The sequence below is a fragment of the Mastigoproctus giganteus genome, chromosome 11 (genome assembly GCF_048544385.1).
Source record: "Mastigoproctus giganteus isolate SK-2022 chromosome 11, ASM4854438v1, whole genome shotgun sequence".
Taxonomy (NCBI): Eukaryota; Metazoa; Arthropoda; class Arachnida; order Uropygi; family Thelyphonidae; genus Mastigoproctus; species Mastigoproctus giganteus.
Genome location: NC_143585.1, coordinates 79,320,467 through 79,334,992, shown reverse-complemented (window position 1 = coordinate 79,334,992; position 14,526 = coordinate 79,320,467). Strand labels below are relative to the sequence as shown.

The window sequence follows — 14,526 nt, the reverse complement described above, 5'->3', positions numbered from 1 at the left end:
CACCAGCTCCCAACATTTAGTGCCCTCTTCCTGAATATTGCTGCATCATTTTCCTCAATAAGTGTAACCTCTAATTCAAGAGAAGTATTGCATCTCTAAACCAAAATCCCAGTTTTTTTAAAAAATTCCTTGAAATATGGATATTCAAGGAAATTACCGAGAATCCTGAATGTGTGGGAAATTTTTTCCAACTGTTCTCATACAACAACACATCACTGTTGATCAATAACAGGAAGATAAGTTTCTAGTGTGTGTGATTCAACATAAACCTGTATTACAAGTGTATGATGAGTACTACTTGCAACGAATTCATAGAAAAAAGATTTATCTAATAGCAACTAATCACTGGGTTTTACCTAACTAATGATAATTTACAAAAATCAATGAGTATATAATGCTAAGCCTCTTTATTTCATACACGACAATTATTTGGAAAATTGAGTGTTTGGCACAAGAATTAGGTGGTTCTTACCTGGCCATTATTATACATGTTTAGTCGAAGAGGTGAACCAAGCATGCTGGTCACCATGACATCTCTCCTCATCATAGAGGGGAGGATGTGTCCAGGCATCATGTGATTCAGTAGGAAACTACGTAACATCTGTTTGTTACTGCTGATTTGATCCACAGTGCTGCCTGGCAGCAGGGCAAAAGCCTCGTCTGTTGGGGCAAAGAGCGTCAATGGGCCTGAAAAAGTAAAAAATTTAGACATTTAATTCCACTAATAGCCATTCAAATATGGTTGGTAAGAAATCATAATGTATCAATATTTAACTGGTTCACGATAACCATTGTGCTTGCGTGTGTGGAAAGCTCTCTGCTTACATATTAACTTAGTATTATGTAGCAGAAACCCAGCAGCGGAATACCTTAGACCAGGGGTTGGCAAACCTGCGGCTCTAACTTTTAGCCCACATGAAACACAATATGAAATGGAGTTAGAGGACTTAAAAATCAAGGACATGTGTAGTGCAAGACTAAAATGCCTTAAAACTGAAATTGAAGAATTGGAGAGGCAAAAGGCTGCCCTTGCAATTCAACACAAATGGACGGCGATAGATGAGTTGAAAATACAAAACCAAGTTGTAGCTTACCGGGCATGTATACAAATTTGAAAATTTGCGTTTGGACTTCTCTCAGTTTTTGGTTTGATGAATTTCTAAAGGCAATATTTTCGAACATGAACTATATTAAAAATAAATCAAGAAACGGTCTGAACAATGCGAGTCTCTCAGCATGTTTAATGGAGATGGAGGAAATCCCCGGTGGCGTCAGACAACTAACAAACACACTTTACCCACAACACCAAATGGAAGTTTGTTCAAACAATTACTCTCTGAAAGCAAATTTCAGCCGACCGGGCTAGCCAGGTGGGTAAAGTGCCTGCCTGGCAACCCAAAGGTCGCGAGTTCGAATCCCGCCTCGGGCTTGGATCAAAGTACTGCAAAAACCTTGGGAGGTGCATTACGGCCACAGAAGCCGATGCGCCAACAACTACTAAAAAAAAAAAAAAAAAAGCAAATTTCCACATACATCCTGCAACCACACTTCAATTTAAATTTATGACCCCCTTTATATGAGTTGTCTGAGCAAGCAAAAGAAGCATGTTTAATGATGAAAATTACGGCATACTCGCCTGATGTTGAGAAACTCGTTCAAGAAGTTCAGCAGCGAAAGTCAACATTAATTTGTACCTAATTGGATGTTTACGTGTTTTCAGTAATAATATTTCAAAAAATATATATATTTAATAAAACACCTTCCCACTCTATTCCCTTATTTAAAAAAAAAAACAACTCACCCACCCCTCCCCCTCCTCGAGCTGAGGTGCGGCTCTTCGGATTCTCTCTTTTTTTTTTTTTTTTTTTAATTAGATCAAAAATGGCTCTTCAATCAAAAAAAAAGGCCGACCCCTGCCTTAACTATTTATGGTATACATGCACACCATAAAGAGTTAAGGAGGTTTTCGAATTTTATTTTATTTCGAGCAATATTCATTGAACCATTGAGGCTAATTATGCGAGCATCACTAGACTCTGGGGAGATTCCCTTGGATTGGAAAAGTGCAAATGTATCTCCCATACATAAGGGTGGCTCTAAAAGTGAAGTTGGAAATTATCGACCTGTCAGTCTGACTTCAGTAGTAGGGAAAATCATGGAGGCAATGATCAAGGGTGGAATTCAGGATCATTTGGATCGAATTGAAATTCTCAAGGATACTCAGCATGGTTTTGTAAAGGGAAAATCATGTTTAACAAATCTGGTTCGCTATTTCGAAAGGGTCACTCACGAGCTGGATTTAGGGAATAATTTCGACATTGTTTATTTAGATTTCAGCAAAGCTTTTGACTCAGTCCCACATGAGCGGTTACTTTATAAGCTGGAACAGGTTGGAATCACTGGGAAAATCCTTAGATGGATACAAGGATGGCTTCAGGGCAGGAGGCAGAGGGTTGTGATAAATGGCTATTCCTCAGATTGGGTTGATGTAAGAAGTGGGGTTCCCCAAGGATCAGTATTAGGACCACTGTTGTTTTTAATTTTCATAAACGACATTGATGAAGGGATAGAGGGCGTGATGTCTAAATTTGCAGATGATGTTAAAATTGGTAGAGTAGTTAATGATCACTGTCAAGCTGAGCTTCTTCAGAGAGACCTAGATAGACTTCAGGAATGGTCAGAAAAATGGCAGCTGTGCTTTAATCCAACAAAGTGTAAGGTATTACACCTGGGAAACAGTAATCCCAAAAAAACTTATTCACTTGGTGGAGTTCAACTAAACCCAGTACTGGAGGAAAGGGAGTTGGGTGTTACGATACGGTCAGACATGAAATTCTCTGAGCATTGTAAACAGGTTGCAAGGAAGGCCCATGTTGTCCTATCGACGATCTATCGAACTTTTGCAAGTAGAGATAGGGACGTGATAATCCCATTATATAAGGCTTTTGTCAGACCACACTTGGAATACTGTGTTCAAGTATGGAGACCGCACCTAAAGAAAGACATCGAGCTTCTTGAAAGGGTGCAAAGAAGGGTAACTCGCCTGGTGAGATCGGCAAAAGGGCGTCCTTATGAAGAAAGACTTCGAATATGTGGGTTGCAGAGTTTGGAAACTAGACACCTTAGAGGAGATTTGATTGAGGTGTTTAAGGCTCTGAGAGGCATCAGTAAAATGAATGAGGACAAAATTTTCAAGATTATAAATGATGCTAGAACTAGGGGACATAAATTCAAGTTAAGGGGGGAAATGTTTAGATTGGACTGCAGGAAGTTTTATTTTAGCCAGCGAGTTATAAATTACTGGAATAAGTTGCCTTCATGGGTGGTAGAGGCCGACAGTTTGGGGAAATTCAAAGGTCATCTGGATAGTACTTTCGGGTAAGGGAAGCGCATAGGATGATAGGTTTAATTTCCTTTTTATTTATTTTTTATTTTATATTATTATTATTTTTTTTATTTATTAATTATTATTATTTATTTATTAATTATTATTATTTATTTATTAATTATTATTATTTATTTATTTTTTATTTTTTTTATTTTTTTTTTTTGTTTTTATCATTGTTTTGTTCGGATTTTTTTTTTTTTTTTTTTTTGGCTGGTGCAGCATAAGCCATAGGCTTTCTTGCACCATGCGGCCGTTACTAATACTAATATATATATTGTTAAAAAGAACAACATCGATACACTCCATTAGGTCAGCTTAATGCTTCATGAAAGAGCCGCACTGTTAGTCGGTCTCCCCTGAGACCGACTAACTCAACCACGTTGTGATAAAGACCCATAAAAATTAAATCACGTCGAGGACGAGAGGAAACTCCGGTCTTTTCCATCCAGTGTGGAGAGGGCGTTGATTATACCCACGAGGGCACATAACATGACTGCTAGCTGAGTTTTTATGTGCTCACTATTATGGCTCATGAAATATGAATTATACTTTGCTTTCGGCTCCAAGAAATCTAAAGATCAAATTTAGTCTACATATAGTGATTTAATTTTAGAGTTTTGAAGGTGCGTTTTGTTTTGAAAGTGAGTTGAGAATTAAAATATATATCCAGATCTTTATGTACTGGAACCTTTTGAATTGGTGTTGCCAATGAGGAGAAAACTGAAGCGGAAAAGATTTCCTAATTATTGAAAGACGAGTAGACTTTTGAGGGCTTCTTCCATAGAATGCGTGATTGACCAAATCTTGAAATCATCTGCGTAGGCAATTAGGAGAAGATTATTCTGAATTAGCGGAAGGATTAAAGAGGAGAAAAGCAGGGTAGATTAGTGTAGTCCCCCCCCTCCAGAGGTATTCCTGCTTATATGGTTTTAACCGAGGTCATTTTCTCAGAGCCAAGGATAAGTTTCCTCTTAAATATGGAATTTTGAATAAACGAAAGAAGAAATGGAAGAGTAGTCGTGCTGGGAATAAACAAGTCTTTGGGAGTTAACTACACCGAAGGCAGCAGAGACATCAAGTTAGGCCACCCAAATGAGCATTACTGTTAATTGCTTGTGTAGAAAGAAAAGAAAAGTAATAGAAAGTAAATTGGGACTGTGGAGGGTTTTTTTTTTTTTTAACGTAGTGAACCTGGTCAAAGTTTAAGGACAGGATTTGGGAGGGAAGAAATATTTTCTGAAGAAGTTTTAATAAAGTGAGGAGGGAAGGAAGAAGAGTGGGAGAGGAAAAGAGGTCTCTGATCTTTGAGTTGCGTAGGATTAGGAATTTTGTTTACACAAACGATGGCGTATTAATTTCAGCAGTCAGTAAAGTATCTCTGTTCCAGGCATTCGTTAAAGAAAGCAGCAAGGGGATTCAGAGATGAAAGGGATAACAAATTTTAATATAAAATTGGATCATGTCAGTACCAAAGGTGTTGTGAACGGAAGGCTGTTAATGCCTGCCCTAAACCATTTCAGAGTTAATAAGTACAGTATTCAGGAATTTTGTTACCAAGATGACAGAAGCTCTTTTACATTCTCTAAAATCAACAGACAAAATCAAAACACTGTTTTAGGATTCTCAGGTGGCAGTGAATGGAATGCATTTTGAAGGCAGAATCTTTTTGTTGTAAGGGAGTTTAAATTAAGAATATTAGAAAATTTAACTTTTTTACCTGTACAAAGCACGCACTTGCTTGACAATATTCGTGGCATCATTGGAGAGTTTTAAGTTTGTTTTTCGCTGAAGCACTTTTTATTTTATTTTGTTTTTAGCTCAGTCGGAGAAACAGAAGAGAATTGAGAAGCGTTATTTTGCAATAATACAGCGTTTCCCAAACTGGGGTCAGAACAATACAGTAATACTCATGAGTCTGGTCTACGGACCCTGGGGGTCCACAGACCAGTTCCAGGGGTCCGCGAAACGGCGGTCGACCGTCCACAAAATTTTTTTGATTTTTGAAAGGGTCCGTAGATCTCAGTAGTTTGAGAACCATTGCAATAATAGATAGTCACACCGATAATAGTTGAGTTGCAAGTTCACTACGAGCTGATAGTTCACCATATACTTGAGAAAATGAGTGATTTTTCATACCAAGACGGAATGTGATCCGCGTCAAAGGTAATATTACTGACAACAAGGTTAAATGTCAAATGTTTTTTTAAGTTAGTGAACAGAAGCGCTAGATTTTGACTTGTCTCTAGTGGAAAAGATAATAATTTCAGACAAGGGCCTTGAACTGATTATCAATTAATTTTGGCGGTTAATCCATTAAGACATAAAGGAAGATTAGTCTCCATAGACAGGTATAGGCAGTTTTAAATTACAGGAAGAAATAATGCACATTATAAAGGCATTGCATACTTGAAGAATGTTGTTGGGAGGGAAAGCATACATTAATGAAATTGCTGCGAAACACTTCTCGCTTTGCCTAAACATAAATTTCTTCAACGCAATTAGAAGCAGAGCAGACTTTATTAAAAACAATTTACATACATTAAGCTAATAGTCTATAATAAAATATAAATTTACTTCCTTGATTATAATAATTACTAAGTGCAAATTAATTCAGACACTTTTTTTTTATTTGACCATTTGCTAGTTGTACTCATGAGTATTACTGTACTATAATAAGTAAGATTACTCATCGTAGGGAATTTTTGTTTCATATGATAACGATGTATTAACGACACCCTCCCTACAAATCTTTGATTTAGAACATGTTATAGCCTCAATCAGTTTGTAACAAGACTAACTTAATAAAAAAATAACGAGTCGTTCTTGAAAGAAAATTGAAGTAATACAGACTGCATAAAAATAGAATCATTTTAAAGATTAATAATAATCTTTACAGTGGGGAGACAAGATGCGCCGAAATTGGGCAAAATGAAGACATTTCCTTGGGTAATTCAAAAAAGAATTAGTGGTGAAGAGCAACATCACAGCTGGATAGCCCGAGGGTATTCTTCATAACACACACAACTAAGGTTTTCGGTGATCTTAACTCTGACCCACAAAACCATGTTCAAATAACTGATACAGGAGGACAAGCTTTAGGAATATATTCTGAAAGTCCAGGTGTAAACCAAAAAACAAAACAGGAACAATTTCGTATCAGAAGAGTGGAGACGAATTTTACAGCTCCCTGGTTATTTGGAGATTCCAAGATGAAGAAACTGTTCAAAGATAAGATAAGCTCAACATCTAAAGAGGTGTGTAACTAAAAAGACCTACGAGAATAGCATATAAAATGAGGCCTGCAGCAAATGCAACATAATTAATATGAAGGAAGATAATAGCTAATTGGCATATTCGCTAATAGCAGTATCGCCTACCACATCTTAAATTATCAAATGTAATAGCTAAATGTATGTATCCTGATGGAGAGCCACACGGAAAATAATTTGATGATAAAAATGTGTTACATTACAATCCGTTTTGCTTAACTTAATTATTTTGTACCTGTTAATGGTACAATTTATTTGTCTTAGTTTAATATTATTTTACACACATCCGCTTTATGGAGTTTGTAAATTAGATTCTGAAATAATAGGTTGAGTCAATTTGGTAAAGGCCTAAGTATGTAAACACTTTCTAGTCAAAAGATCTAAAAGGGGTGTAAATAATAATAACATTTTTGATGCAACTCTATTATAGATGAAACTCTTACAGAATTCAGTGCATTAGTTATTGTGGTATTACTGTTCTTTTGAACTTTTTCGGTATTAACATAATTCCGGCAATTAAACAACAGATAATACTGCCGTTTTTTCAGAATCGGGCACACGAAGTACAGAACAGCACGGTGAGTGTCATTTTGTACTTAGCACTGTGCGTGCTAAGGTTGCAATACCTTTCGTGTTTGGGGTTTTCATTAAAAAAAAAAAAAAAACATTGGGCAGAAAGATCATCCTATATTCCAACCGATTCTTTTAAATACTTGACAGATGGCGTTAGAAATATAGGGCGACGCTTTAGTCGAGCCATCCAGAATTTTTTTTTTAATAAAAATCCCAAACACGAAAGGTATTACAACCTGTAGTACGGTGCGTGGTTTGAAGGTTGAGAAGATGAAAGACGATACTTGTTGACATTAGACTTGAATTTCTGTAGACTGTAATTTTCACGAAATACGTGTGAAAAGAGGTTTTTCCAGAAAACGGAAGTTTAAGGAATAAATGAGGAAGAAGAAATGTTGATTCTGCGAGGTTGAAGTTGGACAATAAAAGGTTGCGGAACGTGTTCGGACTGGTTTGGAAAAGACAGGGGGAATTACAGAAGCCAATTCAGAAGAACAGTGCTCATGGAACTATCTACAGAAAAGGCATACAGCAGAAACAGAACGTCTATGGAACAGAGAGTGGATAGACTTTCTAAGCGATGGATCATTAATTAACCTAACTGCCCTCATTTGAATGGAGTCTAGAAGCTTGAGAGAGGTTATGGGGGCACCACCCCAGATATGTTTTAACTTCTCCACTAATGCTTTTGCTCCCCAAGGTCCAGTTCTTTTTACTACTCTTTTCCTCTTGTATATTGACTGGAAGTCCTATCCACAGTTTGCTGATGGCAGCGCAATGCATTCCACCTTCCAGTTTGAGAAACCTTGCCCTGCACAAACAGCTTCAACTTCTTTAATATATTCACTACCAATTCCTTAAATGTTGATCTCCAGGTAATTCTCCAATGGGGCAAAGATAACTTAATTAATTTCAATCCTGTCTTATATATCGCAAAAAGGATTCTTCTACTCATCTTCGATGACACTCAGATTTCTAGACAAGATCATATATCTCTATTAGGGATTACTCTGATGTCTAATTTCTCTTGGCATAAGTACATCACAAATACTGCTTCCTCTGCATCTAAAAATAACTGGGTATTCTCTTTGGCTCTCGGCGGACTTTTCTTCTAAACAGCTACCCACTCTATACAAACCTCAAATACGCCTTCCATGGAATATTGTTCCCACATGTGAGAATATTTACTCTAAATGCGAAAGTTGTACAGGGTATCCCATAAGTCTGGAACCATATGGAAAAAATAACTAATTCACGTATTTTCATCTTTGCAGCCCCAAGATGTCTTTGAGTAAGGAAGAACAAGTCCAGATAATTCTTCTTCTAGGAAATCGGGGTCAGAGAGTGGTCGCCGCACAATTTCACAGACTGAATCCAGGTCGCGAGCCAATAACAGAAAGCTGTGTTAAGAAACTTGTTGCAAAGTTTGGGAAAACAGCATCCATTGTGGATAAACCATGCAGTTAACCTTCAAGAAGTGCCACTGATGCCAAGGCCGAAAAGTCTCTGGGAAAATTATTCTCGGAGACAAAAAGCATCGAAAAGTAGCATTCACCGCGTCCATTTTTCCCTATGATTCCAGACTTCTGGGGACCCTGTAGACAGGGGAATGAGTACGTATGAGTACATTTTTTATTTCAATTTATATCAATATAAATATATAAATAAATATCAATTTATTTCCAAAGAAATGTCCCTTTATAGCTATCGAGCTAGAGGACACGAGTTACATGATAATAATGAATGAATAAATAAATATTACCATACTATTTACAATCTATGTACAGAGTACTCAAATTAATTGATACAATACATGGCCTAAAACATGGATAATATAACACCCCAGAAGTTCTTTCACCTACAGTTTGACCAGGGCACACATATCTGCCAGAGGCGGATCTGTATGTTTTGTCCTTGCAGAGCTTCTGAGAGTCAGTTAAATATTTCCATGGAATTAAATGGAAACATGTTATCCAGGGAGGTCATGGTGCGTAGCTTGGATCTGAATGGCAGTGCGCTGGCATGAGTTCTATTACGATCTGACGGTCTAGCAACGATATCCCAGATATCAGGTGAGCTTAATTTTTCGGAGAGAAGCTGGGCGAAGATAACAAAGTTCCTGAAGATTATATGATACTTCCAAGGTAGAATATTTAGATTAGAACAGAGGCGGATCTGTATGTTTTGTCCTTGCAGAGCTTCTGAGAGTCAGTTAAATATTTCCATGGAATTAAATGGAAACATGTTATCCAGGGAGGTCATGGTGCGTAGCTTGGATCTGAATGGCAGTGCGCTGGCATGAGTTCTATTACGATCTGACGGTCTAGCAACGATATCCCAGATATCAGGTGAGCTTAATTTTTCGGAGAGAAGCTGGGCGAAGATAACGAAGTTCCTGAAGATTATATGATACTTCCAAGGTAGAATATTTAGATTAGAGAGCATGACAGATTTTGAGATTGTAGGCATGCGACCTTATTCAGCCATTTTAAAATCCAGAATTCCAGGAATAGGAACCTGGTTTGGTAAGATGGAGGTGCCGAGGACCATATCGTTGAGGCATACAATGGAATTGGGGTTATACAACGGAGAATATAGTTAGTGATAAGATGTGGGTTATGGAAGTTGGAGAGCTCCTGTTTCACTGCCCATATAGAACAGCATATGTTTTTTTCCGAGTGGCATTAAAATGAGGCAAGAACGTGAGGTCTTTGTCCCAGGTGATGCCCAAATCTTTATGCTGGGTGACTTTTTCTTTTTTTAACTAGGGAGTTGCCAATCATGATGTTCACATCGTTTATATTTCTCTTTTTGGTTATAGTAAGTTGAGCAGTTTTCTCGTTGTTAATGGAGAGCCCAGTCGCGTTCAGGTAATTTTCAAGTTGTTGTACCTGTCGGTTGGCGATCACTGTGGTAGACTGAAGAGACTGTTGGCATTTTGTAACAACAAAGAACTTTATATCATCGGCATACGTGGTAAAGTTAGCATGATTTGCAAGGAATGGTTCTAACGATGCGGCAAAAGAGGGCGGCAGAGAGGACACCCCCCTTGGGGGAGCCCTCTGGAGCAGATAATTTGATGATGATGATCTCTTATCCATAGGGTTCTGGTCTGTAAGAGCTTCTTAAAGAGATCTAATAGATGGCTAGAGATTTTGAAGTAATCGCCCAGTACGGTGCACAGTGCATGGATGGACAGCTTGTCAAAAGCCGCCTTGATGTCGAGAAACACAATATCGAGTTGTTCTTTGTTGCTTAATGTATGTTCTACTCTGAAAAGTGTGTCCATGAGGTTGGTAACAGTGGATCGTCCAGGTAGAATACTATGGAGGTATGGAGGGTTGTGGCCAAACATATGATGGGTGAGAACGGGAAGGATGGCTTTTTCCTTGATTTTTGAGAAAGGTGCACCCTACAGTAATTGATCTGTAATCGTTGGGCGTTTTTGGATTAGACTTCTTTGGGATGGGAGAAATATATGTGTTCCAGATGGAAGGGTATGCTCCTGTTGCAAGGATGGAGTTGTATGCATCAAGCAGAAGGTCGATGATGTATGTGCTGCATAATTTGATCATAAAAAATAGGGAATCCATCAGGGCCAGTAGTAGACTTGTTGGGAAGACTGTTGATGACTTCAATCAGGCGTTCCTTGGAGATGGCCATTTTATCGAGTGGTATTTGGTTTGATGGTGGATTGACCTTTATTAAGGGGATGGGGGCAGGCAGGGGTTTGGTTTCGGGTGACTTGATCCACTCGAGGAAGACGTCGGTCGTCATAGGGAACTGTTGGTTCTTGTTGGTGTAGATTCTTTTCCCTAGTTTCATTCTAAAGGAGATCCAATCATTCTGTACTTTTCTCCGTATGCGTAGGAAATGTGCTCGGTGTTTTTTATAGAGTTGATAGTGGGCTGGGTCTTGCGTCTTTTTCCATTTCCGGTTGGTTTCTGTTTCTTGGTGAAGGCGCATTTCGCGTCACTGGTGAACCAGATCTTGGTCTTGGAGGACACGCGGACGGATTTGGAAGCCGTCCGCGTGTCCTCCTTTGTATGATGATATGTGGTTTTATATCCTTTATTGAGAAGATCCTCAGTTGAGTTTCTTTATGGTTATATTGTCCTAGTTGTTGGGGACAGCACAGGTTTTCGCAATCAAAGGCAATTGGAAGATGATCCGATGTGAACTTAAAAACCGACGTTGTGAGAGTGAGATTGTCCAGGTTATGCAATAGAAGGTCGAGGTTTTGATGTCATCTTGTAGGTCGCGTATGGGTCAGAGAGAGGCCTAGAGATGAGGAGTGTACGAGGTCACTCATAGCCACATCATGCCTTGGGGAGGGCATGTTAAAGTCTCCTAAAACGAAGGTGTACATGTGAGGCTTGAGGTGTGTTATAATCCAGGTAGTGAGTTCATCCCTTGTGTCTGGATGAACTGCCTTATGATCTGCAGGTAAATAAAACTCAGGTTGTGGCGTGAGGACTCAGCCACAACCTGAGTCCTCACGCCATGGACTACAAAACATGGCAGAAATGGCTTCGAATGCTGGCGAGTCACTGAGCTGTGCACTCAAAAGATGGTGGATGTCTTTGCATATATATCAATGAAGAAGGATTGGCACTACATTGTACACCTATGGGCACGTGTTGATATGCTCATAGGTGTATAATAGCGTTAACCTCAGCAGAGCGTTGTTTCGTTCTGGAGAATTATTTTAAAAGTAGTTTAAACGTGAATTTCATATAAACCCAAGAGTTAAAAAGTACATTTAGACGATGGTAAAGAAATTTAGAGAGACAAGAAGCTGGACTGACCGTCGATGTAACGGTAAACTATTCTTTCAGAGTACGTGCCGAAAACATGAAAATTCGTTTCAGGGAGTTGTCGCAAATATCTTGAAAACTAGTTTTTCCAAAGAACGGTATAAAACGAAGATAGTGAGCAAATTTAAAGAAGCTGGGAAAGGAAAGCAGTATACAACTGATTTTTTGCAACACGTCGAGCTTGGGATAGACATTCTGGACAAGACAGTTTATTATTATTATAGATGTGCTTGTTTTATCTAAGTGGATTTATCAAAATACATACACACACACAGCTTTACACATCGAAACGTCTAGGAGGAAACATATAAAAAAATATTCTTCAGAATTCATTATTAATAACAGTCACAATTCACAGCAACAATCACAAACTCCAAAAACAACCTTTAACGTTATTTAACTAATTTGAATAAGAAACAAATGCATATTTAAAACTAGTCTCACACAATTGATTAGCTGTACATTGGGCCTCATGGGGATCATCAGGCAACGAGATAAAAGTTCTGTGGGTTTAGTACGTCTCAACAGGTCAATTTGAATAAGAAACAAATGCATATTTAAAACTAGTCTCACACAATTGATTAGCTGTTGGGCCTCATGGGATCATCAGGCAACGAGATAAAAGTTCTGTGGGTTTAGTACGTCTCAACAGGGGTCGCCACAAGTTTTGGATCTTTATCTGTACATTGTGAGCGAATGTAGCTTGCTATACAGAGTTTCTTGTAATCCTTAGAGTAAAGATTCGTGTCGGTATGACCCTGGATGTCGTTGGTAGCGCTGGCGTGGGAACTTCCAGGGCTGAAGACTCGTGTACGTTTCTGTAAGCTTCTGTATGTTTCCTGTTGGTAGAATTTGTCTAGATCAACGGCCAGATTACTGATGAAATATATGTTTTCGGAACATGCATTCCCCAGCTTTCAAAGACTGCTCAAATAGGCTACTGAAAATCCGCACATGCTGCGCAAGAAGTCGCTGCATTCACAAAAGCACTGGGGTTTGCTGCATGGTGTCACGTCTCAGCATCATTAGAACTATCTTACGGTGACAATAATCTCTGCAGTCTTTAAAAAAGCCAGACAATGAAGAATGTACTGAAGTCTACTTTCAATAGGACAGTGTTTCTTCTCACACGATCAGAGTTTGGATATCAGCGGCAGAATCCATTTCCATAGATCGAGTAATTTCTAGTTGACTTTGGCCACCACACGGTCATCGGTTTTGACTTCGACTGACACCTTTCCGTGCGAACACTTGAAGCGGCTCATTCATATAAACAACCCAAAGCCGTATACCCAAAATGATACAAGAACATTAAGAGTCTGTTAATGGCATTACCCAATATATGCTCCAGCGTGCTACCAAATTTTCATAGCATACCCAGCGTTGCCAACTCTTAATAATATTTCCCGCTAGCCGCATACTCAAAATCCGCTATTTTTAGCACTTGACCCGCCAAATTTTTTAAATTTTCATTTGTTTGTACTTTGCAGCGAATAAAAACAAGCAAACAAATAGTATATATAAATAGTTATTTATTTTTCTGTTTTTAATATAAAATCAATATCTAAAAATCTAAATTAATTTCGAAATTCAATACCTCCTCATCATATGCTTCTTGTGTACCTATTTTGCGAAGCACTTCTTCAGGTAAAACATAATTTCTACAACACTTTCCAACTATTTTGAGCCCGTATCTACTGATAAGATTGCATTAACCATGCCAACACTCATTCTGTTGCGTGTTTTGTTTTTTACTAGATTTAAGTTGCTGAATATTCTTTCCACATCTGCATTGGATAATGGCAAAATTAAAATACCCAATGCAAATTCGCTAATTTCTTTAAATGGATTTTCACCGCTTGTATCTCGATATTTCGAAACTTCTGACCAAAACTTCATTGTACTGTTGAAGTTTTCCCATTTAACGAGAGTAATGTTTATATACTGTTGCTCAATTTTTTTATTTTTCTACTTCAGACAATTTTAAATTTTGTAATAAATTTATCAGTGGTTCTTTTTGTTGCTTTAGTAAATCTATAATGCTTTAATATATTGTTAACTGAGATTAATGACATTTTTTCTAATTCTTTTATGTTTTCCGGAAGGCGTTGTTTTAATTGTTGATACAAATCAATCAAGAAATTACGGCATCTCTCTCTTATTGCCATTTCATCTGTTGTTGTGATAAGTTTATTCATTATTAATTCATTTATTTTTATTTCAAATTGGTAACCTAAATATGGCTTAGGGTCTAAATAATTATTAATGTCCTCTTCTATCCTTTCAATATGTGTATTTGGTAAAAACATTTTATTGGCAATCATCGACAATAGCATGTTTAAATCATGTAGTAATAATGTAGGATCGGCAGTATTTGATTCAAAAGATTTGTTTACTCTTTGTACTTCAGATAAGATAGGTTTTAAAAATAAAAGATACGCTAAATTACTTTCATCTTTAAACATTGAATAAAGAAGTT

At 37.8% G+C, this 14,526-nt stretch overlaps 1 protein-coding gene across 1 annotated transcript in view; it reads right to left on the bottom strand.

Moving 5' to 3' along the window:
• Positions 1-14,526, bottom strand: part of LOC150078175 (uncharacterized) — a 136,116-nt gene that overhangs the window by 76,871 nt on the left and 44,719 nt on the right. The window contains exon 4 of the mRNA XM_090384693.1: positions 473-687. Within this exon, the coding sequence (XP_090240819.1) occupies positions 473-687 (215 nt within the window). The remainder of the gene's footprint in view (positions 1-472; positions 688-14,526) is intronic.